Raw genomic sequence first — 27,540 nt, 5'->3', positions numbered from 1 at the left:
ACTTCCAGGCCTGTGCTCTATCCACTAAGCCATGCTGTTTCCTGGTTGTAAACTCACACTTGGAATTATTCACTTCCCAATTTTCTTACTGTAAAAAATATAATGGTTTATTTTTTTCCTGTCTGCTAGCAAGGTATGAAACCTTAATGGTAGTCCAAAAACCTGGGTATGGTTTGAGATCTCTGAGCCCTTGAGCTACTTTTCGAACTCTCCCTCTAAAACGGAAGATTAAGAGTAAAAGCAGTCTAAGAGTCAAGAAACTGCTAGAGCCACAAGAATCCAATGCATATAATAATAATAATAATAATAATAATAATAATGGCATTTATTAAGCACTTACTATGTGCAAAGCACTGTTCTAAGCACTGGGGAGGTTACAAGGTGATCAGGTTGTCCCACGGGGGGCTCACAGTCTTAATCCCCATTTTCCAGATGAGGTAACTGAGGCCTAGAGAAGTGAAGTGCCTTGCCCAAAGTCACACGGCTGACAATTGGCAGATGTGGGATTTGAACCCATGACCTCTGACTCCAAAGCCCGGGCTCTTTCCACTGAGCCATGCTGCTTCTCTATGCATCCATATTTAAAGAAGGCAACCTATGAGTGACAACCAGGTACTCCGAAATACATACACAGACTTAAACAAAAAGTGTCCAAGAAAATGTCCCTTAGAGAACACATGCTGGGAACAGGATAAACCACTTTACCGAAGCTAGAAGCCACGATGGAAATGCTCCTCATCCCCTCTATTAAAGTGTAACGCAGGAGCTTAGCTCCAAGCAGATTCATTCTGGATTCGGCGAGACCGAAGAAAGAGAGAGGAGCCTTTGCAATGGGGTTCACATCACCTTTATGCGGCGGCTGGTTGAGGTCTTGGTGCTTAGTACAGTGCTCTGCACACAGTAAGCGCTCAATAAATACGATTGATTGATTGACAGTCCCCTTCCATGGGACATGTTGTCAACTTGTACTTCCCAAGCGCTTAGTACAGTGCTCTGCACACAGTAAGCACTCAATAAATACGATTGATGATGATGATGGAGCATCCACACCACAACAGGTATGGGGCGGGCTTTTATCCAGAACCGGACAAATGTGGCCGCTTGCCAAAGGCTTATCTAAGGCCTACATAAGTGCGGCACAGTTAGAAATATACGGCGCACGAGCCGAAAGCAGAGCGAGGAATTCTAGGTATCGTAACAAAGCGAGGGATCCTGGATATCACAACAAAGCGAGGGATTCTGGGCATCGCAGTATTCCGTGGACATACATAAAGCGAGCCCAGAAAAGCTCCACGGTGTTATTATGCTGAAAACAGCAGTGCTGTCCTGAAGGCCTGCAAGTCTTTGGGTCCCGTTGAGACAGAGCTCTGGAGGCGTAGGAACTGGGGGGAAATCCCGGTCCAGTCTGGGGTGGTCTTAAGAGCCATGAGTGTGGATGAGGGGTCTTCGGCAGGGACCCTAGTCCTGGGGGGTGAGGTGGCTCTGGTCCTCGGCCACCATAAACCACTCCAGCCTCCAACTGGCTTCCTTCTGGGCTAGAGTGAAACATATCCCGCCTGGCCCCTGCAGAGCCGGCTAGCTTTTTGCCTCGGCTCCTTGTTTGCCTCCTCCAGGCCCAAAACACCACTGCCTCCATGTGGGGATCCTAGATTTGGGCTTAGGGAGGGCTGTGGGGAGGGCTGGCCGCAGAGCAGAACCAGTGGTAGTACTGCCTTAGGCTGGGAGGTTTTTGGTTACTGCTGTTTCATATGCGCTTAGAACAGTGCTTTGCACATAGTAAGCGCTTAATAAATGCCATTATTATTATTATTATTATTATATGCCAGTGCGGGGCCCTCTGGTCCTCCTCAAAAATCTCCAGTGGCTACCAATCAATCTGCGCATCAGGCAGAAACTCCTCACCCTGGGCTTCAAGGCTCTCCATCACCTCACCCCCTCTTACCTCACCTCCCTTCTCTCCTTCTACAGCCCACCCCGCACCCTCCACTCCTCCACCGCTGATCTCCTCACCGTACCTCGCTCTCGCCTGTCCCGCCATTGACCCCCAGCCCACGTCATCCCCCGGGCCTGGAACGCCCTCCCTCTGCCCATCCGCCAAGCTAGCTCTCTTCCTCCCTTCAAGGCCCTGCTGAGAGCTCATCTCCTCCAGGAGGCCTTCCCAGACGGAGCCCCTTCCTTCCTCTCCCCCTCGTCCCCCTCTCCATTCCCCCCATCTTACCTCCTTCCCTTCCCCACAGCACCTGTATATATGTATATATGTTTGTACATATTTTTTACTCTATTTATTTTATTTGTACATATCTATTCTATTTATTTTATTTTGTTAGTATGTTTGGTTTTGTTCTCTGTCTCCCCCTTTTACACTGTGAGCCCACTGTTGGGTAGGGACTGTCTCTAGATCTTGCCAATTTGTACTTCCCAAGCGCTTAGTACAGTGCACTGCACATAGTAAGCGCTCAATAAATACGATTGATGATGATGATGATGATTTCCCATTTCTCCTCCCCTCCAGTTCTCTAGTTGTCTCCAGCCCCGAAGAGCTGAGATCACCTTGAAGTCTGGGGGAGACAAATACCGCTCCAACACCCTGGAAATATTTCACAGTACTTCTCTTTTTTTTATGGCATTTATTAAGCGCTTACTATGTGCAATGCATTGTTCTAAGCACTGGGGAGGTTACAAGGTGATCAGGTTGTCCCACGTGGGGCTCACAGTCTTAATCCCCATTTTACAGATGAGGTCGCTGAGGCACAGAGAAGTTAAGTGACTTGCCCAAAGTCACACAGCTGATAATTGGTGGAGCCGGGATTCGAACCCATGACCTCTGACTCCAAAGCCCGTGCTCTTTCCACTGAGCCACGCTGCTTCTCAGCCTGACGTCTTCAGGCAGTAACTCTAAGTAATGAGTCATTCGTTCTACATTTTCTTATTTATGGCATTTGTTAAGCGCTTACCATGTGCCAGGCACTGTACTTAGAGAAGCAGCATGGCTCAGTGGAAAGAGCCCGGGCTTTGGAGTCAGAGGTCATGGGTTCAAATCCCGGTTCCACCCCTTGTCAGCTGTGTGACTTTGAGCAAGTCACTTCACTTCTCTGGGCCTCAGTTACCTCATCTGTAAAATGGGGATTAAGACTGTGAGCCCCACGTGGGACAACTTGATCACCTTGTATCCCTCCCAGCGCTTAGAACAGTGCTTTGCACATAGTAAGCGCTTAATAAATGCCATCATTATTATTATTATTATTACTAAGCGCTAGGATAGATACAAGCTAATCAGGTTTGACAGTCCATGTCCCCCATGGAGCTCACTGTCTTAATCCCCATTTTACAGGTGAGGGAACAAAAGCACAGAGAAGTTAAGTGTCGTGCCCAAGGTCACACAGCAGACAAATGTGGAAGCCAGGATTAGACGCAGGTCCTTTGGACACCCAGGCCTGTTCTGTATCCACTAGATGACCCCGCTTCTACACTGTTGTCTGAGAGAATGTAGACTTTTAGCAACACACTCATAACTAGAACACAAACAGAAGCAGGAAATAATTGGAAAATGAAGTCTCATGATACAGCATAGAACCCGACCACGCTCCTTGTAAAATAAAGGCTTAATTTTAACTATGCAAATCACTTCTTTGCTATTTCACGGGAGTGTAATTCAAAAGACAAGGAATATTATTCTACATGCATTTAATTTAATTTAGCTACTTGCTATAAGCAGTATTTGCACAATATTACACTGTAAACTCGAATAGCTTCCAAGAGTATCACATGAAAACAAACGTAGAAATCCAGAACGTACATGTCTAGGTAAAATTAATGTATTAATATGCAAATTGATCTTCTGAGGCAGTGAAGCATAGACACTGAATCAAAGCCAGTTTAATCATGAATACTCTCAAAAGACAAAAGATTGCATATACATATTTAGAGGTGTCCCCATATTCAAAGATGGCACCTCTATTGGTGAAATGTCTTCATGGGTGCTGCTATGGCTGAAAAAGCACCCACCCAAATCCTCATACAGAATTGACTTCAAGGCACACAATCAGCTCTCCCACTCGCACCATACCTTACTCATTTCCTACTATAAGTTATCCCACACACTTCACGCCTTTCAAGCCAACCTACATACTGTACCTTGAGCTAATCTCTTGCTGTGACCCCTTGCCTACATCCTCCCTCTGGCCTGGAACTTTCTACCCCGTCCCATCTGACAGAACACTTCTATCTTCAAAGACGTCCTGAAATCATATCACTTCCAGGAAATCTTCCCTGACTAAATTTTCATTTCCTGACCCTATTCACTCTCCCTTCTGCGAGGCCTATGCACTTGGGTTTGATACATACCACAGCCTCAGCCCCACAGAAGTTAGGCATATATCCTTATCTGCCATTTCCCCTATCTGCATTTTAATGTCCATCCACAAACTTAGACTGTAAGCTCCTTGTAAGCTTCCATCACTGCAGAAGGCACCACCATTCAACCTATCACACAAGCCCATAACCTTGATGTTATCCTTGATTCCTCTCTCTCATTCAACTCACATATTCAATCCATCACTAAATCCTGTCAGTTCCACCTTCACAACATTGCTGAAAATCCCTCCTTTCCTCTCCATCCAAACTGCTACCACGTTAATCCAAGCTTATCCTATCCCACCTTGATGACTGTATCAGCCTCCTTGCTGATCTCTCTGCCTCCCGTCTCTCCCCACTCCAGTCATATTTCCCTCTGCTGCCCAGATCATTTTTCTACAAAAACATTCAGACCATGTTTCCACATTCCTCAAGAAACTCCAGTGATTGCCCATCCACCACTGCATCAAACAAAAACTTCTCATCATTGGCTTTAAAGCACTCGATCACCTTGCTGCCTCCTACCACACCTCCATACTCTCTTACTACAACCCAGCCCATACACTTCACTCCTCTAATGCTAACCTTCTCACTGTACCTTGAGCTCGTCTATCTCACCACCGACCTCTCCCCCACATCCTGCCTCTGGCCTGGAACACCCTCCCTCCTCTTATCTGACAGACAATTACTCTCCCCTCTTCAAAGCCTTATTGGAGGCATATCTCCTCCAAGAATCCTTTCCTAAGCCCTCATTTCCTCTTCTCCCCCTCCTGTGTCATCCTGACTTGCTCCCTTTATTCATCCCGGCTCCCAGTTCCACAGCACATATCTGTAATTTTATTTATTTCTATTAATATCTATCTCTCCCAGTAGGCTGTAAGATCACTGTGGGCAGGGAATGTGTCTGTTTATTATTGTATTTTACTCTTCGAAGCCCTTACTACAGTGTTTTGTACATACTAAGTGCTCAATAAATACAATTGAATGAATGAGTGGATCATGTCTACCAACTGTACTGTATTGTACTCTCCCAAGAGCAAAAGTTTTCTACAGTCACACTGGTGGCTGGTAAAGTTTCTGATTTTTGGTTTTGAGTTACTGGTGATGTAGAGAATCAACTTCTATTTGAGAGATAAGTTGCAAAGCCTAGTGAAAAATACTATAAAAAACTGAAAGGGAAGAAAGTTATATGCTGGAACTCAAGAGGATTCTATTCCTCATGCTTACAGTTATTTCCTGTGATACCATGGGCAAGTAATCAATGTTTCTGTGCCTAGAATCGTCTCATCTCAAAATGGGAAAACACCACCTACTTCTACCACACAGAGATATTTTAAGGACACATCAGATAAAATATGAAAGTGATTTTTAGTTCCTTGAAAAATAATTGCTCAAGACAGTTATTTTCATTTAAAAGAGAAACTATCAGAGGACAAGGACAACCCTTTTGCTTGCATAATTTTACAAAGTTATGCCCAGTTTTGGACAGGGCCTGTGTCTAAAGAACACACATTTTCCCATAGAAAATTATGTTTTTAACCTATCTCTGCCATCGCTGAAGGGAATGTAACTAGGGTAGTAATAGCTAAGGCTCTAGCCATAAACCCCTCTATTTTGCACTGGGGTTTGCAGTTGATACGTCTTCCCCAGCCCACCTTAGCCAGGGAGAATCCCTATCCCCCAATCCCACAGGGGCAAGACAGGAAGAAGCCTACCTTCACTTTGAGCATATTGGGAAGTCTGTGATAGTAAGACCAAGGAATACCTGTCAGGAATGATGAGGAGGAGCCTGAGGACTACTCCCTCAGTAATGAAATATGTCTTTCTTGTTTTCATCCCACCCCCACAGCATCCATGCATATATCCATCTGTAATTTAATGTCTGTCTCTCACTTGTGGGCAGGGATAATGCCTACTTACTCTATTGTACTATACTATCCCAAGTGCTTACATCAGTGCTCACAAATGTTCAATAAATATGAATGATTGATTGATTGATTGAAGTATTTTGTGCTGTATTTATTCCTTTATTTCTTTCCTTTCCCCCAACACCATTAAGCTATGAGCTCCTGTGCGTCAGGGCTCATATCTGAATTGATATTTTTTCAGCTTCTTCTCAGCTGCTTTCCTACCACAACCCAGCCTGCACAATTTGCTCCTCGAATGCTAGCCTCACTTTACCTCGATCTCATCTACCTCACCGTCAACCTCTCCCCCACGTCCTGCATCTAGCCTGGAACAACCACCTTCCTCATATCTGGCAGACACTTACCTCCCCGCCACCCCCAGGACCTGCCCCGTTTAAAGCCTTATTGAGGGCATATCTCCTCCAAGAGGCCTTCCCTGACAGCCTTCCTTTCCTCTTCTCTTATTCCCTTCTGTGTCTCCCCAACTCACTCTCTTTATTCATCCCCCTTACCAGCCCCATAGCACTTACATACATATCTGTAATTTATTTATTTATATTAATATCTATCTCCTCCTCTAGATGGTAAGCTCACTGTGAGCAGGGAGTGTATCTGTTTATTGTTATAATGTACTTTCCCAAGCACTTAGTAGATTGCTTTGCACACAGTAAGCGCTCAATAAATACAACAGACAGCACATATTACAGTGCTCTGTCACTAGTAAACAAACATATCATCATCTTCACCATTGTAACAATGGCATTAAGTTGTGTGAAGTAATCTGTAAATTACGGCCCAATCTCACCTTGTTGGAGGTTGCCCTAAGAAGCCCGTTGTTGGGTAGGGATTGTCCCTATTTATTGCTGAATTGTACTTTCCAGGTGTTTAGTACAGTGCTCTGCCCACAGTAAGTGCTCAATAAGTATGATTGAATGAATGAATGCAAGTAATTGGGAGCAGGTGCTAATACAGTACAGTAGTACTGGACAGTACAGTACAGTCTAATACAGTAGACTCCTGGGTCTACTCAAGTGAGGCCCTCGAGATACTTTCCAGTTTCCTTTATGTGTGGCATTTGGATCATCTGGGGCCCTTCCAAAGATTGGCTGACACAAGTTGACAATGTGTCTTTTGCAGTCAAATTAGGCAAAAGCCAAGCTAATTTTAGCCTAATTTCTGTTTGTAAACTGGATTTATGGGTACTTGAGTTTAGAAGGGGCTGGATTTTAGTGTGCCTTATTTGTGTGGTTATGCTGTAGTTTCAAATCCTCTTAATGTTTGCTGGTTGATCTGTGCATTGTCATTACAGCAAGTTAGATGCAGATGCATTCTTGGGTATTTTTTGATCTTCCATTAGGTTTGCTCTATATAGACCTGGCCAGTGAAGTACTGAGTAGTGATTGGTTCCAGAAGGCAGTTTTCCCAGAAAAGGAAGATTGGATGAAAACTCTCACCTCCCAAACCTATATTTTCTTTTCTTCCTCTAAAGTTTACCGAATCAGAAAACAGTGAAAAAATAGAAGGCACCAAAAGTAAAAAGCAATCAATATGTATTAATGAGGTGTGCGTTTCATAAGACGTGCGGACAAAACCCAGGAATGTGCACTGTGGGGCCACAAAAATTCTCAATGCTACATTTGCATTTCTCAAATAAGAACAAGGGAAGTTCCTACTCCACCCCCATGGAAATGTCAGAGGCTCCCAAATGCTAGTGGTGGGTTTTCTCACTTCTACCTTCCAGTTCCCATGGCAAGTATGGGGAAAAACAAATAAGCAAACAAAAAGACCCTACAGTCTTTATGCTTCTCCACTTTAGGAGCAGCCATCTTGTAATGAAACATAATCAAACACTTAGCATCACAGAATTTAATAACTGCTCTAGAATCCTTTAAATGTACCTAGCAAAATTTAGTTTTAGTGAGGGGTGATCTGGGAAGTGTGAAAAGAATACTATCTCTTCATCATTTTTAATGGTAAGAAGTGCCCCCAAACCCAATTTGTTATATCCTGCCAAGTAATATTTTCCATCCCAACGCTTTTCATGGGAGTCATGCGGCAGCCTGATGGAATGCCTGTGAAGTTGAATCGATTTAAATGAAGTGGGTCAAACTCACATGGGCAGAGACAATTAAGAGGAAGCATTCTTAAGGACTTGAGGGAGGCCACACAACCCAGCGGTACGAACATGGCCTGGGAGTTGGGAGATCTGGGTTCTAATCCCAGTTCTGAACCTGGCCTACTGTGTGACGTGAGGCAAGTCTCTTAATTTCTCTAGGACTTAGTCTTCTCATCATTAATACGGCGATACTATACCTGTTCTCTCTACCTCTCTGACTGCCAACTCTGTACGGGACAGGGATGGTGTCAAATCTGACCAAATGTCCAACCAGCATGGTAAGAGCTCAATAAACCCTACAACTACAAGTATTAGGGAGGTTGCAGAGTGAATGACTAAAGCACGACATCATAGAGAAAGTCATATCTCCTTTGACTGTGATTACAAGCCAGATTACAAGGGCTGTGAGCTTCTGTGTCTGCTGTTGTTGCTCTTTGCTTCTTCCTATTTATAAGAGGATGCGGAATGGAGCTGATTGCAGAGCCATTTTCCCCTTCTCATTTTAACTCTGAATCCCGGCTCTGCCAATTGTCAGCTGTGTGACTTTGGGCAAGTCACTTAACTTCTCTGGGCCTCAGTTACCTCATGGTAAAATGGGGATTAAGACTGTGAGCCCCCTGTGGGACAACCTGATCACCTTGTAACCTCCCCAGCACTTAGAACAGTGCTTTGCACATAGTAAGCACTTAATAAATGCCATTATTATTATTATTATTATTAGTGCATAAGGGTAGTACTGATCTTCTATCTTCTTTTGGGATAACAGCATTTTTTATCAGTTCTCAAAAGTTCAATGATTGCTAAATTACAGTTTATTCTCAATGGAGATGATTTTAAATTAGCGCCAGTAATTTCCTTCTCTAGATCTAATTAATAGGTACTGTAAGCTTGAATCTCCACTGCATTTTTCTACTTAGTTCTCTCATGCTTTACAAATAAACACCACTCCCACCCAGCTAATTCTGTCTCTACTGTCCTACGGTGCATTTTTTAAAGCATTCAATCAATCAATCAATGGTATTTATTGTGGGCTAACACGGGCATTGAACTAAGCATGCGAGACAGCACGATATAGCAGAATTAGTGGACATGTTCCCTGCCTATAATGCACTTGCATTCATAGACACAAACACAATCTAAGACACGTTCGAAGTCTGGGTAATCTTCTCACTTGCTTATACAGGGAAACCACAAGGTTTTGGGATCATCCTGACGCTCTCTGAGCTAAAGAGAACACATACATCTTTTGCCGGCAGCAGCCACAACAATGAGAAGGTAAGCATTAAGCCTTAATCAAGAGACCAGTGTCAATAGGGACCAGTTATGGAGGGAATCCTGTACACTTCAGCTGGAAAGAGAGAACTGATCTAAACCGCTTAGCATCATCATCATCATTATCATCAATCGTATTTATTGAGCGCTTGGTTAGCAGTGACCAAAATGTGCCAACGGTTGGCAATGGGTTGTACGGCAGTCATAGTCCTTTCTAACCTAAAACATTTGATTGCAGTTGAATATTGGTTAATAGGTTCTGAGTCAAAGTGAATCTGTGGGCCAAGTAGACAACCTAACTGAGAAAGTATTTGACATCTGAAAGCTACAAAAGTAAAATGGACAGAGCAAAATACAGTAGTGTCCCTGAATCATCTACTCTCTAAGTATCTAAGCACCCATTATCATAAATAAATAGGAAGACATTTTAATCAGGATTTTTTAAAATTATTTCATAAACTTCTAAGAATTAGTCATGTGTATTCATTTTATTAGACTGACTTTGTAGAGCAGGAGACTAGGCAAACATTTGTCATTCTAAGTAATGAGTGTTTGTGGAAGATTTACACAGTTCTCTACTTGGTCTTGAAACAAATAAGGTACTCATTTTTGGAAAGGATAGACTGTCTTTAGCTGTAAAAAAAGTCTTTTATTTGGGTTACTTCCATATATTTGCATAGTTTCAGAAGGCTTTTCCTTAAAACAACATGAGATTTTTTTTCCTCTGATTTCCTTTACTTTGAGTCATATGTAAAATAATTGGGCCCATATTTCTGTTTAATATAAATTTAAGTTAGTTTAGAAAAGCCACAAAAATAAAACACTGATTTATTTCAACTTTCAAGTATTAAAATGTTGAGAAAAGCAAGTTTGCCTACCAAAATGGTAAGGGTACTAAATGACGGCAGATTTTAGGGGAAGTGATAATCATAAAACACTAAATCATTAGCTCCCTTTAAACTGGACAGGGAATGTGTCTGCTAATTCCATTTTATTGTACTCTACCAAGAGCTTAGTGCAGTGCTCTGCTCATAGTAAGCATTCAATAAATACCATTGATTGAAGGGAAGAGGAAGAACTAGGGGAGGGAATCTGGGCTAGGGCTACTCTAAGGATTTTGGATTGCTTTGGTGAGTTTGTTGTTCAGAGTTCCCTTGAATGAACTAATCACTAATCTGGTGTATTTGATGGGGACCCTTGAGTCATCCAGGAGTGGAATCAGGTGGCAGAGTTTCTTCTAGCTTGAGCTTGGACAACCCCATGTCCAGGCAGAAACTCGGGTTTTCTCCAAACTACAGCTTGAACGATGTTGGAGCTGATTATCTTGTTTCTGTTCCAGCCCTTGGCCTAAAATAAGCGCTTAATGGATACCATAGTTATAATATGAAAGTCAGATCACTTGTGATTTTTCTGAGTGCCAGAACCTTCAGACTCTCCTCTTTGTCAGTCTCTTAGGAATGAATATTAAAACTTGCTGTATACCAAAGGTAACGCTTTAGAGACTCAGTAAGATCAGCTTACTGAGATATGAGAAGCAGCGTGGCTCAGTGGAAACGAGCCTGGGCTTTGGAGTCAGAGGTCGTGGGTTCAAATCCCAGCTCCGCCACTTGTCAGCTGTGTGTCTTTGGGCAAGTCACTTAACTTCTTTGGGCCTCAGTTACCTCATCTGTAAAATGGGTATTAAGACTAACCTCTCCAGCGCTTAGAACAGTGCTTTGCACGTAGTAAGTGCTTAATAAATTTTATTATTATTATTATTATTATTATTATTATTATTATTATTATTATTATTATTATCATCATCATCATCATCATCTAAGGTACCTTCATTAACAAATGTTAAATCTGAGTTTCCAGGACCTGGCAGCAAGAAATTTTATTATCTATAGGTCTTTAGGGCTAAGCTGCCCTTCCTCTAATTCTCCTGAGTTCGCATTCACTTTGATTGTCAACCCCATAAAAGGACAGGGATGATGATAAAAAGTATTTATTGACTATCCTTATGCAAAGTGAAGATTACTGCAAATGACGATTTTTGTTAACTTCTCTATATTTAATATTATTTTTTTTTCAAAATCTAAGAGGGCTTTTACCTTTAAGTAACTTTGCCCCAACCTCTTGTTCACATCCTCCTTCTGGCCTGGAATTTCTTCCCCCTTCATATCTGACAAACCACCATCTCCACCTTCAAAGCCCCCCTAAAATCACATCTCCTCCAAGAGGCATTCCCAACCTAAGCTCAATAAGTCAGTCAGTCAATCGTATTACTGTGTGCAGAGCACTGAACTAAGCACTTGGAAGAGAACAATATAACAGAAACATTCCCAGCCCACAACAAGCTTAGTCTAGAGTCACCATTTTTCCCACTCGCCCTCCACTTGCACTTGATATTCAATCCTTCATTCAATCGCATTTATTGAGTGCTTACTTGTGCAGAGCACTGTACTAAGCGCTTGGGAAGCACACGTCGGCAACACATAGAGACAGTCCCTACCCAACAGCGGGCTCACAGTCTAGAAGGGGGAGACAGACAACCAAACAAAACATGCAGACAGGTGTCAAAGTCATCAGAACAAATAGAATTAAAGCTAAATGCACATCATTAACAAAATAAAAAGAATAGTATCCAACCCACCCTCTAAGAACTAGATAATCACCCCACCCTCAGACCCACAATACTCATGTACATATCTTTACACTCTGTATTTCCCCTAGCTGTAATTTATGGTTACTTGTCTCCCCATTTACTCTGTAAGATCCTTGTGGGTAGGGATTGTGTCTATCAACTCTATTGTATTCTACTCACCCCAGAACTTAATACAGTAAGTACTCCATAAATACCACTGAATGCCTGCCTGAATGAACAGCTATTTTATGATAAGCACTTGCGTTTTTCAAAGGCTTTAGGCCTTTCCAAGAAGAATTTCTCAATTTCCTGACAATATATAAAAACTCAACATACCGTGACAGATTCGAGTTTGTGTTTCACTTTCTGCATTCTCATAGACCTTCTGGCAGCACTGGCAAACTGGTCTGCTGGAGATACGGTCGGATCTTGCACTGCAGAATTACTAAGAATTTGTGCATTTCCATGTGCTCCAGTTGACGCAAGTGATCCACTGTAATCTTTTACCATTTCAGCCTCCCGCTGTGCAACTAGAGAAAATGTTAATATGTCAATCAGTTTGAATTTTTCCATTTGAAGACCTAATATTCTGTTCATATGACAAGGAAGGGCACCACTGAAGAGCAGAATGCCAAGGCACCTAATGTGCTTTGTCAAAAACTTCAATTAGCCGTACCACTTGAATGAACCTTGTGAAAAAGTGCTCACAAAGCACAGATGCTCAAAACAGAAATTAGAAATGTGAGTGCAAGCGTAACAACACTATATACTTTCTGTTAACTCTACAAAATCGTTTTCCCTGAATCACACCTCCAATCTACATCACTAGAGTCTAAAACCAGTAGCTTTTACTTAATGATGATGGGCAGGAGACGGCCAAGAATGATTCTGCTCAGTAGCTTATTGGTAATGAAATGCTGCAATAGCTCCCACTCATCTTTCTTATCATGTTTCCCTAAAAATAGCCAGGATAGTGATATTTTTGTCATCTTTTCAGCATGTCCACGGTGCAATTTACACTATATCAACAATGCATTTGAAAAATGCTGACCCTAGAGTCGGTTAAATTTCCTGCTGAATAACTAATGCTGTGCAAGTGTGAGAACAACAATATCAGAGTTTCTTTTTGAATCACCCATCCCCAAGTGATTCTAGAAAACCATTTCAATTACACAGCAAAAATCGCCAGTTTCCAATTTAAACGACAAAACATAACTCCTTCCTAGATTCGAAGACACTCGAGAGACAGGGTCCGTGTTAATTCCCACGTATCTATTTTTTTCAGTGCTTAACTCAGTGCTCTGAAGAAAATAAATACTGCTACTACTACTTCATTGAATGTATTTAAAAGGAGACAACACTGCAGTGCTTACTACATGACTCTGCATATAGGTGCTCAACAAATATTGATGATGGTGCCTAAATTTTAAAGTTATGCATTCCAAATCTTAAATCATTGACACAGTAAATGATAAATTAACTTTTCAACTATTTTTGAAGATATCAGCATACAGTACCTCAAGGTCATCTAAATGAAACATAAATCTGCACAATTTGATATATTTTTCTCATCAAATTAAACACATATGAAAACCTAACAGAGTTATTTTATTTATTTCTATTTTTGAAGCGGGAGTACCTTGGAAAGAAATAAGGGTAGGGATCAATGATTTTGCAGGGGGAGAGGATTTTTTTGGATATTTAAGTATACTGGGAAAACCAATGAAACTCTCAAAGCCCATAGGTATACGTTTTTTCAGCTTAAGAGTGCAGTAGTAAATCGTTTGTCATTCTGCAGAATTTGTCCAGTAGCTTATTGAGAAATTTTTTTAAAAAGTCTACAATATTTCAACAACAATTAAAACGCATGCATTCCTGTGTTTTTAAAACAAACAGTTATTTTAATATGACAGCAGAGCACTTGGGGCAAAAAAAATGAAGATATCACCCTGGAGTGAGGCATGCAGGTGGAAAATGGGTAATGTGCTACTTCTATCTGTGAAGATTTCGTCTGGCGGTAGGAAAAATGCTACTCAAACTAACAATGAGAAAAAGCTTTTAATGGTCAGGATTTCGGGTAATTGTGAAGTTCACACTGACTCAGAGAGGAGACAGTGACATCTAGTGAATAATCCCCTCACTCCTTGTAACGTGTGTGTGTGTGTGTGTGTATGTATGTATGTATGTATGTATGTATATGTACACAAAATTCTCATTCCATATATATGTGCATGCATATATGTTTATATATTCCTGAGAATTTTTCCAACCAAATACTGATCTCCTTCCAATCTACTAAGGATAGGCAACTGCAAGAACACAGCACATTGTGTCCATGATGTAAAAATAGTTACCTACCTTGTCTTCGTTTCCTTGGGTTCTAGCTGAAATTGGATGGCACAGGACAAAATACCAATGGGAAACAAAATCAAAGCATTTATTGCTTATAAATTCTGTATAAAAATGTGACCTAAGCTAAGACTTGTAGTAGCCGTTTCTGAGTGCAGACCGGTTATTATGGGAATCCTAAAAGAACCTTATTTGTGGTACTTAGTGACTAAGCTTTGTATTGCTATATGATTAACTCTTTCAACACCAGGCACAATACAACTGCCTTCTGAAAGTAAAAATTATGCCTCTTACCAAAAAAAGCAAAAAGTCAGTAGTTCGAAAGATACAAAAGACCACAACCTGCGCATATGCTTACAGAGAAAGATGTTCGCTGACTTGTCACAGATTTTGTTAGAACTGAAAAAATGGATGATACATTTAGCTACCAATGTGGTCTCAACATGATCTTGTTTAACTTCTACACAAACTCATGTTTTCAAGATTGTTCCATTTTCTATGAAATTACACAAAACTGTTGAAGTTTAAGTTCCTGAAACTTGAAAGAATCATGGGTAGTTATGTTCAAGATTCAAGCACAACTTAATGGTGACAACTTTTTCCAAACTCACTTTACTTTGAAACTTAACTGTATATGGCATCTCTTTCAATAAGTTTCATCTCAACATGTGAGTTTTTTTAAAGGCACATATATGTTTTATATAAAAAGTCTAGGTAAAAGATTACTAAATAAAATATTTCAAATAAAAACTACATAGTTATTATTTAATTTTGAAAGATGATTGTCAGAATGTTCAGGTTCTTGGATAAGATGACCTCTTACATTCCATTCTGATTATATGAGCTCTGTGATTTATGCTGATAAACATCAAATTAGTGGCATTTACCTAAAAGTGTAACCTCCATCTGGGCAGCAAGTGTGTCAACTTTGTTGCTCTGTGTTTTTCAAGTGCCTGGTACAGTGCACTACACCAATCATTGCTCAACAAATGCTGTTCCTGTGGCTGCTACTACTACTACTAAAACAATTTATAGCTAGGTTTCTTCAAATACAAAATAAAGGACAGCTGACACTTGAGAGAGTTCTAAAAAAGTTTGTCCATAAAACTCTTCAACACTCAAAAATAACATACTGCTAATACAAGGGTTTTTAATTGGGGATATTTAGAGTTTCGTACACTTGTTTTCTTGAACTACCCAGTAAAAACTTAACTCTGTCAACTCATGATGTCACTGTGACATTGTGCTTTCTTCCTCACTTGCCCAAACACAAATAATAAAAGAGTACAGAATGTGCTTAATCTCACTTTTCAGCCACAATTCAAATGCAGAAGTTCACCAATATATGGTTTTGAAAGAGATCTTCAAATTGCCTATGGATTCCAGGGCAAATGGACTAAATTCAGGTCCCACCAACCAAATGACAAGTGATCTTTTGCCCTTCAGATCGGATTTCTATGGACCTAAAGTAAGCTTTTGGTTGGAAAAAAGGTCCTCGGACAATCCAAAGATGATGACGATGGATGTCACTGTTTGAGACAAATAAATTGTTTGATATCTACTTGCTTTTGTGGTGAAATCTTCACAGAACTTCTACGAACCAAAATCTGTCAATGCCAGTGATCCAGTTATGGTCCTGAATAAGTGGCAGCATGGAATTTCCCCCCTCCAACCTTCCCTGGGCTGAGGGAAAACATCTGTGCTGCCCAACTCCTGGATAGCAGTCCAATTATGGAGTACTTAACTCTCTTCCCGTCAGGAGATTTAGGATGGCACAATGAGAGGCCTGTTTCAAAAGACATGTCTGAACTAGACCCCCATATAGGTTTTGGGTGTTATAAGGAAAGCTTTTGTATTTCTCCAACCTTTGTACCTGAAAGACTGTTCAAATGAATGAACTAAAAAAGAATCAATAAGAGTGCTCATATTTTATGTCAATGGTGAATAATGTTATAGTCTTCCCACCCAATGGAACCTACATAGTGTCTTCTCTACTAAAATATTACTACAGTTTACTACATGACATGTACATATTAACTTGCAGGAAATAACTATTTCCTTGCTGAAAGACTCTTAAAAGAAGTACCCAAATTAGCTTTAATTTTCCTATTTGTGGACCCAATATCTTCTATTTATGATGGAATGCATATTTTGCAATGGTTTTGACTTACATTAGTAATTATTATTAATCGTATTCATTGAGCGCTTACTGTGTGCAAAGCACTGTACTAAGCACTTGGTAGAGTACAATACAACATCAGGCACATTCCCTGCCCACAGCAAGTTCATTCTATTTTTTAAGTATGTCTTCCAGTCAGTGTTAAAATAAACTCTTTGACATTTTATTTACTTTTAACTGGAAATTCATGCCAAAAAGTATATGTTTTCAAGTAAATATACTCAAATACTACCTAGTAAACCATCCTCTCAAGAAGAAAGCTAAAATAAAATGTTATCTGCCAGATCCTAAAGAACCATATTAATCTTCAAATGCCATGGACCTTTCTTTTGCAAAATGAACAGGTGTTGAAAAATTTATTTTTTTAGGAGCAGAAACAGCAACAAATATGTGTAGAACAACATAACACAGGATGTTTCATTTCTCTGCAAGAACTGAAGAGGCTTAATGGAAAAATATGTTCATGCACATACATCAAAACTCCTAGAAGTTAGCATGAAAATTTTGCGTAGATATTTTCCTTCCTTTCATCTGTTCCTGTTCCATTTATCCTTTTCATTACTATTATATTTGATTTCTCTGCTCTAAGCACCACTTTAATAAGATCAATTTACTTGAGATAAAACCTTGATGTTAGTACTCAAAATCTGTAATTAATTTATTCACATTAATGTCTGTCTCCTCCTCTGGACTGTAAGCTCAATGTGGGCAGGAAACATGTCTACAAACTCTGCTGTACTGTACTTTCCCAAGAACTTAGTACAGTGTGCTGCACAAAGGAAGCACTCAATAAATACCATTGGTTGAATGACAAAGATATTCATTAGATAGAGTCTTTGTGACATTCACCATTACCTGTATGTAATAGGACACCCAAAACCACAAAACCCCACGTCTATACAATCTATCAAATAAATAAATAAATAAATATCAAATATCAAATCAAATAAAAACCCCACTTCAGCCTATACTTCACTCTGCTGCCTGGAATATCTTTGAACCAAAAACGCTCTGGGCATGTTAACCCCCTCCTCAAAAATCTCCAGGGGCTGCCTGTCAACCTATGAATCAAGCAAAAACTCCTCACTCTCGGCTTCAAGGCTGTCCATCACCTCGCCCCCTCCTACCTTACCTCCCTTCTCTCCTTCTAAAGCCCAGCCCGCACCCTCCGCTCCTCTGCCACTAACCTCCTCACTGTGCCTCGTTCTCGCCTGTCCCGCCGTCGACCCCCTGCCCACGTCCTTCCCCTGGCCTGGAATACCCTCCCTCTACACATCCGCCAAGCTAGCTCTCTTCTTCCCTTCAAAGCCCTACTGAGAGCTCACCTCCTCCAGGAGGCCTTCCCAGACTGAGCACCCTTTTCCCTCTCCTCCTCCCAATCCCCCCCGCCCTACTCCCTTCCCCTCCCCACAGCACTTGTATATGTTTGTACAGATTTCTTACTCTTTATTTTACTTGTACTTACTAATGTATAATAATGTATTTACTATTCTATTTATTTTGTTAATGATGTGCATATAGCTATAATTCTATTTGTTCTGACGATTTTGACACCTGTCTATATGTTTGTTTTGTTGTCTGTCTCCCCCTTCTAGACTGTGAGCCTGTTGTTGGGTAAGGACCATACCTATATGTTGCTGACTTGTACTTCCCAAGCGCTTAGTACTTCAGCGCTCTGCACACAGTAAGCGCTCAATAAATACGATTGAATGAATGAATGAAATAAACCCACTCTCAGGAAAAACACATCTGCTACACTTTGGAGTGCTCCAAGAACCTGGGGGGAAGAGGGGAGGATGAAACAAATTTGGTGGCAACCAAGTATCGCCTCAAATGAAAAAAAATCCTCCTTCCCAAAGCCTCCTCTGTCTGAATAAAGAAAACTCTTGCATCCACCCTGAAACAGGGGAGACAAAGGGAAGGCATCAACAGTGGTAGAGTTTCTTGAAGCTCCTGTCACTACATCTGGTTACCAGGCATATCACTACTACAATGCAGGGTCTTGTGGAGCAAAAGAAGCTACTTGGGACTGACTATCATCCCAAATATCAGGTGGACCTCTAACACCTCCATTTGACAAGTACGGGAAACTCATTTTTAAAGAAGCACTTTTTATCTGGCAAGCTAGTTACAAAGAGATTTGCACAGGAAACCTCACTGTTACACTGCTTGAATCTGATTATTGGTGAGGATAATTTGATAGAACCCCTTTAACCCATTTTCTAAAACAAGGTTTACCCTGTACATCCATAGCTTTTCTTTGTAGTAGCATGCTTCTGAGATATTGCTTTTGAATGTTAATGAGGATATTACATATAGCACTCACAATGCTGCCCATAAAAGTGTTTGAGCTGACTAGTACAGTGCTCTAAGCGCCTAGTACAGTGCTCTGCACACAGTAAGCACTCAATAAATACGACTGAATGAATGAATTTCAGCAGCAATATGCCTGTGAGAAATAACACTGTGAAAATGATTCTATTTCCATATGTTCACAAAAACAACCTAACATATTTACACTTTATCATGTAGCTATATTTTCATAACTGTTTTTAACAGTATTATATTGGTTTGATTTATGTTGGTGCTCTTGGGAATTTGCTGATGTGCTTTAAATTACTTCCTGTGGGAAATTATACTTTGTTTAGTGATGTTTCACTTAACACTTCATTTTCATGGAACCAATTAAGGAGCACTAACAGGGGTAGAGAAGTCTAGACTGTGAACCCGTTGTTGGGTAGGGACTGTCTCTATATGTTGCCGACTTGTACTTCCCAAGCGCTTAGTATAGTGCTCTGCACACAATAAGCACTCAATAAATATGATTGAATGAATGAATTACAAAGAAATATTCCATATTTGGATGACTGCACACTAGTAGCACATTCCAGATGCTGCAAGAAACAGCATGGCCTAGTGGAAAGAGTTACAGGACTAGGAGTCAAGAGCCTTGGGTTCTAATCCCAGCTCTGCTACTGGCCTGTTTTGTGACCTTGGGCAAGTCATTTAACTTCTCTGTACCTCGGTTTCTTCATCTGCAAAATGGGGATTAAAGTTACCTGTTCTCCCTCCCCTTAGACTGTGAGTCTATGTGGGACAGGGGCTATGTCCAACCTGATTATCTTGCATCTATACCAGCATTTCACACAGTGCTTGGCTCACAGTAAGCATTTAAGAATGCCATGGTTATTACCAATATTTTTGGATGATAGTGAATCACTTTGAAGAGTCAATCAATCAATCAATCAATCATATTTATTGAGCGCTTACTGTGTGCAGAGCACTGTACTAAGCGCTAGGGAAGTACAAGCTGGCAACATATAGAGACAGTCCCTACCCAACAGTGGGCTCACAGTCTAGAAGGGGGAGACAGAGAACAAAACCAAACATACTAACAAAATAAAATAAATAGAATAGATAGGTACAAGTAAAATAAATAAATAAATAAATAGAGTAATAAATATGTACAAACATATATACATATATACAGGTGCTGTGGGGAAGGGAAGGAGGTAAGATGCAGGGGATGGAGAGGGGGACGAGGGGGAGAGGAAGGAAGGGGCTCAGTCTGGGATCAGTCAGCCTGATCCTAAGAACTTACGGCATTTATGGTATTTGTTAAGCACTTACTATGTGCCAGGCACTGAACTAAGCACTGGGGTGGATAGAAAATTGGATTGGACACAGTCCCTTTCCCATGTGGGGCTCACAGTCTCAAACCCTATTTTACAGATGAGGTAACTGAGGCACAGAGAAGTAAAGTGACTTGCCCAAGGTCACACAGCAGACATGTAAGTGGTGGAATGGGGATTAGAACCCACAACCTTTTGACTGCCAGGACCATGTTCTGTCCACTACGCCTTACTGCTTCTCTTATGATTAGTCTGAAGAAACCTCAACATAATGGAACAGTAATCCTACAATTCCGGTATCTAAGGAACATACTAATGATGTACTATAGACAAGGAAGTAGAAAATTGAGACAAAAGTTCAGCATATCCTTTAGAAAACAGAGAATGGCAGCAATATGTGAATAGGCTCCAGAGGAATCTGTAACTCATATTCATTCATTCAATCATATTTATTGAGCACTTACTGTGTGCAGAGCACTGTACTAAGCACTTATCCAACTTTCCAGTGTGGGAGTCAGAAGGACCTGGGTTCTAATCCAAGCTCTGCCACATGTCTGCTCTGTGACCTTGGGCTGTGTTCAACATGATTAACTTGTATTTACTCCAGTGCTTAGAAAAGTGCTTGGCAAATAGTAAGTGCTTAACAAGTACCATTATTATTATTATTATTATTATTATGGTTATAAGACCAGGGCAAAGCACAGATTCCACAGTGAAACATATCTTCAGATAACAAGGAATCAAAAATCAAGCTGGAAACAATGCAGCAGACAGACAGACCAGCCAGACCAGCATGACACACTACATTCAAGAAAGAACTGTTCTTAGTGTGGCAACTTCAAAGTGACTGATGGACAATAATAATAATGACAATATTTATCAAGCACTACTGTGCTAGTAGTTTTAGTAGCCCACATCTCCACTATCCTAAAAAATACCTCCCTTGACCCCAGGGCTCCCTCCAGTTATCACCCCATCTTCTTTCTGCCATTCCTCTCCAGACTCACTGAGCGAGCCGTCTACACCCACTGTCTCAAGTTCCTCCCCTCCAATTCTCTCATTGACCCCCTCCAATCTGGCTCCCATCCCCTTCAGTCCACAGAAACCACCCTCTCAAAGGTCACCAGTGATCTTCTTCTTGCCAAATCCAATGCCCTCTACTCCATCTTAACCCTCCTCGACCTCTCGGCTGCCTCTGACACTGTCGACCACCCCCTTCTCCTGGAAACATTATAAAACCTCTGCTTCATTGACACTGACTCTAGCCGCTCATTCTCAGTCTTTTTCCGCCTTCCCCTCCCATCCCCAACTGTGGGTGTCCCTCAAAGTTCAGTTCTGGGTCCCCTTCTATTCTCCAGCCACACCAACTACCTTGGAGAACTCATTCATTCACACAGCTTCAACTACCACCTTTATGCTGATGGCACCCAAATCTACATCTCCAAGCCTGATCTCTCTCTGCAGTCTAGCATTTCTTTCTGCCTTCAAGACATCTCTACTTGGATGTCCTCCCATCACTTCAAACTTAACATGGCTAAAACTGAACTGCTTATCTTTCCACCCGAACCCTGTCCTCCCACTCATTTTCCCATCACTGTTGACAGCACCACCAAACTTCAGTCTCACAAGCCCATAACCTTGGCATTATCCTTGACTCCTTTCTCTCTCATTCAACCCACACAGTCTAGCCATCAAAAAATCCTGTGAGTTCTACCGTCACATCACTAAAATACATCCCTTTCCTCTCCATCCAAACTCCTATGACATTAATGCAAGCACTTGACCTATCCCACCTTGATTACTGAATCAGCCTCCTTGCTGACCTCCCTGTCTCCTGTCTCTCCCAACTCCAGTCCATACTCCACTCTGCTGCCTGAATCATTTTCCTACAAAAACGTTCAGACCATGTTGCCCCACTCCTCAGGAAACTCCATTGATTGCCCATCCACTTCTGCATCAAACAAAAACTCCTCACCATTGGCTTTAAATCACTCAATCACCTTGCCCTCTCCTACCTCATCTCACTACTCTCCTCCTACTACAACCCAGCCCACACACTTAATTCCTTTGATACTAACCTTTTCACTATACCTTGATCTTGTCTATCTTGCTACCGACTTCTCGCCCACATCCTACCTCAGGTCTTGAATGCCCTCCCTCCTCATATCAGATGGATAATTGCTCTCACACACTTCAAAGCCTTATTGAAGGCCCATCTCCTCCAAGTAGCCTTCCCTGACTAAGCCCTCCTCTCTTCTTCCACTCTATTCTGTCGCCTTGACTTGCTCCTTTCATTCACCCTCCCTCAAATCCCCATAATACATATGCATATATCTGTACTTTATTTACTTATTCATGTATAATAATGTCTGTCTCCCCCTCTAGACTCTGAACTCGTTGTAGACAGGGAATGTGTCTGTTTGCTGTTGTATTGTACTCTCCCAAATACTCGGTACAGTGCTTTGCCCACAGTAAGCACTCAATGAATACGACTGAATGAATCAATGAATGTTACAACCTCTGTGATAAATTCTGAGGTAGAGACAAGATAATCAGATCAGATACAGTCCCTGTCCCACAAAGAGCTCGCAAAGAGGCAGAATAGAAAACACTGCCAAACACTTAGAATGACAAACACAACAGAGTACTACCTTTGTATGCATAAATTGTGTAGTCAGGACTATGATTCCTCACTGCCCATTACAGTTTTTCATGCATACACTGGTCAACGGCACTGTCAATGGAGACTTTAAATAAAACACCTAAGAGCAGCTATATATGCAGAAATATGAATTTAACAAACAAAAGATATGGAAACTGCATTTGAAAGTCAAAACACAATGTTAAGAATTAGAAATCATCTGAATATATTTTAATTGGGAACATGAAAACTCACTCAACTATTAGCATTTGAGGAGATGTGGCAAAGATAAGCTTAATTCAGGTGGGGAAATTTGGTCATTATCCACAATCAAATACTTTAAATGGCAAGGGAGGTAGGAAGAGGAGGAAGAGCAGACAAGGAGGGAATAATAATGATGGTATTTGTTATGCACTTACTATGTGCCAAGCACTGTTCTAAGTGCTGGGGTAGATAGAAGCTAATCAGGTTGTCCCATGTGGGGCTCACAGTCAATTCCCATTTTACAGATGAGGTAACTGAGGCCCAGAGAAGTGAAATGACTTGCCCAAAGTCACACAGCTGACAAGTGGTGAAGTCGGGATTAGAACCCCTGACCTTTGACTCCCAAGCCTGGGATCTTTCCACAAAGCCACATGGCAACACCATTTCAATATTCTCCCCATCACACCTCCTACTAGTGAAGATTAGGCTCTTCGTAACATAGAAAACCTTCAAACAGAGGAAAGCACTTAAATCGTGGCAAAGCCTTTGCCGCTAACGGCATAACTGCTGAGAACTACTACAATGGAAGGGATAAACTGCTTAAACACCCACATAAGCTCTTCCTCAACATATACACACTGAGGAGATGCCACAGGATCTCAAAAATGCCATCATTATCTTCGAGAAGAAAGGTGAAACATCAGACTGCAGCAAATGTTGAGGCATCACTGTTCATTGCCAGCAAGATCCTAGCCAGAGTGCTCCTACATCAGCTACTAAATAAGATCATCAATTGAACATTTCCAATCTATCACTCAATCATATTTCTTTAGCTTTTACTGAGTGCAGAGCACTGTACTAAGAGCTTGGGAGAGTACAAGCTCATGCTGAGAAGCAGCGTGGCTCAGTGGAAAGAGCCTGGGCTTTGGAGTCAGAGCTCATGGGTTCAAATCCCAGCTCCGCCACTTGTCAGCTGTGTGACTTTGGGCAAGTCACTTCAATTCTCTGGGCCCTTCCCTCATCTGTAAAATGGGAATTAAGACTGTGAGCCCCCCGTGGGAAAACCGGATCACCTTGTAACCACCCCAGCGCTTAGAACAGTGCTTTGCACATAGTAAGCACTTAATAAATGCCATCATTATTATTACAATACAACAGAGTCGGCAGATGCATTCCCTGTGCACATGCTCTGCACACAGTAAGCGCTCAATAAATATGATTGAATGAATTCCCTGTCCACAGCGAGCTTATTTCCAGAATCACAATGTCACTGGCCAAAGAGCCTGAGAAGAACTCAGTCAGCTGCTGTTTGGCAAGCTGAAATTGCCAAACACATCGACAACAGAAATTTTTCACTGATAAAGCGCCGCAGAGCCTCAGATGATTCTTCACCTAACCTGAAAACTGGGAGTCAATTGTGATAGCCAGACCAGCATGGCACCCAACAATAAAAAATAGCTAGACCAGCATGGTGGCTGACAATAAAAAAAGGGGAAGCTGGTTTCATGCAAAGAACTCATAAGGACTGTGAAGACATGAAGGTGAAAGTGAAAACGCTAGACATTGCAAACAACAAACGTGACAGGACAGCATGTGTGTGCAGAATGCGGTCACTACTGTGGGGGCCTCTCTGGCTTTATCAGCCACACAAGCATGCACTGGTGAATTTCATTGTCAGTGGAATCTTCTTTAGCTACAATTTTCTCTCTTCCTATATCACAAATTATTTTGTTTCAAAATGCAGTTTTTCTATGGAATGCAAACAAATAAAACTGATCAGAGTGCAGTTCAAATGTTAACATTTGTATGGGAATTCCAAATATCGAAATTATTCCTCACTGTTCTAATAATTCATCAGTGTTTTAAAACTATTTTTCATTAATTTTTCATTCATCCATTCATTCATTCAATCGTGTTTATTGAGCACTTACTGTGTGCAGAGTACTGTACTGAGCCCTTGGAAAGTACAATTTGGCAACCTTCTCAACAACGGACTCACAGTCTAGAAGTACAAGTTTAACTGTTGAGCTTAACAAAACTTTAGGCTATCCCTAAATAACCCGGTATACTATACACTCTAGAAATCTACTTTCTCTCCCTACTAGATGCACAAAGACAGCTCATTTTAGAATAAAATTCAAAAAATTCAGAGATCATAATTTTTACTGGTTCAGGCACAGATTCCTCGAAGCTGAGCTTTACAAAGAAGATAGCGATCACTTCTCACAAGAACTGAGTTCCCGGCCCTCATCTTTGAATTCATAAGTCACCCACATGCTCTAAAGACTCTGTATGTAGTCTACTTTTCAGGGAATCTTGTCAATCAATCAATCATATTTATTGAGCACTTTCTGTGTGCAGAGCACTGTACTAAGAGCTTGGGATAGTACAATATAGCAGAGTTGGAAGGCACTTTCCCTGCCTGCAAAAAGCAAATGTACTTACCTTTGTAATCATAAATGTACACCAGGATGGGCTCATTTTGACCAAATGCACAAAATGCCACCATGTGCTCTAGTGGATGAAAAGCAACATCTCGAAGAGGCGATGTGAAAGAAAGGTCAGAATACATAGCTACTTGGTCTCCTAAAAGAGAAAGAAATGCCACCATTTGATATACTCAAAAGATACTCAGGTATTATGTTGCTCTTCTAAATTAATTTACATATTAATTGTATATTTCCAATTTTTTTGTACATCATTCCATACAATCAAGTATTTCTTAGGTCAAAGTTAATCATTTTTCCTTGCTCTGTTGATGTTGCAATTACTGAATGAATCTGCTTTGCAAGTTCACTTTAAAATGGGCCTGAGTTTCTCAGAATTTCTGGATCTTTTCAGGAAAATGTATACAGACAAGAAAATGAACACATCAAAAATCAAGATTACTGATATTTGATATTACTCAAATATGTTAGTATTTGAGTATGTGGATAGCCTGAGCTTCCCATACCTTCCAAAATCGTAAATTTTAAAATTGGAGCTAAATATGGAGTGAACTTGCTCTCAACATGGTCAAGTCTGGGTAGTACCACTCCTTCAAAAATGCACATGATTTTCAACATAGTTTGGACAAATAAACAACCCAAACTCTAATGAACAAATCAAACTGTCATACAAAGAAAAAAGTTTAAAAGTCTGCCTATAACTAAATTTTAATAAGGGTCTTTAAAATCACAGTTTATTATATGACAGCAGTCTAATTAAAGTGAACTTCTAATACACCCCATTAAAGGAATTATTTTATTATACTTTCTACAATACTTTCAATTATTTTTGGAAAAGTTTTACAATGTAATTTCACCTTCTCAAACAGAAATCAAATAGTCTATTCAAGAGTAGAACACATTTTTCCTTTAAAAATTGCAATTGGACAAATTTGAAATCTTCAAGGTGAAACAATCTATAATCAACTCGCATCATAAATAGAACGTTTTCAGTTCCGAGCTCTCTAAATTTTTGGTTATACAATTCTTTAGCCTTCTACCACAGAAGTCAAAATAGTGTTTTAATTCTGTCACATCATATGTCACATTGTCCTATTTCCGCAGTTACAATAATTTTCAGGATAGCACTAAGCAAAGTTTGCACCTGAGAATAAATGTTTTGATTATGCCATCATCTCCAGAGGGGAAACAGACTCAAAGTATCCTGTAAGATTTTAAATCTGGAAAGATGCTTAAGATATGAAAGGATTAAAAGTTTACTTAGATCATATCTGGACTCCACAAACCAAACCTCTCAAATCTATTCAAAGATAAGCTGAAGTCTTTGAAAACAGGAGACCTTGACTGATTACTCTACCCTGAAGCATGCGTTTTTTAGAAAAAAAAAATAGATGATTTTCAGTACTTTTCTACATTTCTCCTAACAACCTGAAAATATTTCTGGAGATTTTACAAAAATGTTTTACCTGTTTCTGGGTTCCAAACATAGGCTATACCATCTTCACTTCCAGAAAAAAGAAAAGTCCCACAAGGAGTCAATGTACTATGAATCTTCTCCCTATAGTTTGTGGCACCTACGTACTTTCTTGTTGCTAATCTACAATATAAAAGAATATGATGAACAGGTGAGTTGCTTTCACATATAAAACCAGTTGGTGGTAGAAAGTATTTAAAAAAAAAAAAAAAAAACCCACCACTGCCCAAGAAAATTTTTGCTACTAAAGCATATTCACTTACTTCATCCAAATGATTTATTTTCTTTTTATGTTATGGCTAGACTATGGTTACAGTATTAGGAACAGTTGTTCAACAAC

At 40.6% G+C, this 27,540-nt stretch overlaps 1 protein-coding gene across 4 annotated transcripts in view; it reads right to left on the bottom strand.

Moving 5' to 3' along the window:
- AHI1 (Abelson helper integration site 1) overlaps positions 1-27,540 on the bottom strand; it is a 261,125-nt gene that overhangs the window by 162,787 nt on the left and 70,798 nt on the right. For all 4 annotated transcript variants that reach the window (XM_038772630.1, XM_038772621.1, XM_038772639.1 and 1 more), the window contains exons 16-18: positions 27,193-27,323; positions 25,725-25,865; positions 12,611-12,804 (exon numbers count right to left, since the gene is read on the bottom strand). In XM_038772630.1, coding sequence (XP_038628558.1) covers positions 12,611-12,804; positions 25,725-25,865; positions 27,193-27,323 — 466 coding nt within the window. The remainder of the gene's footprint in view (positions 1-12,610; positions 12,805-25,724; positions 25,866-27,192; positions 27,324-27,540) is intronic.

This window comes from Tachyglossus aculeatus, chromosome 2, assembly GCF_015852505.1.
Source record: "Tachyglossus aculeatus isolate mTacAcu1 chromosome 2, mTacAcu1.pri, whole genome shotgun sequence".
Lineage (NCBI taxonomy): Eukaryota > Metazoa > Chordata > Mammalia > Monotremata > Tachyglossidae > Tachyglossus > Tachyglossus aculeatus.
The sequence above is the reverse complement of the archived record's forward strand: the minus strand, read 5'-3'. Positions and strand labels throughout refer to the sequence as shown.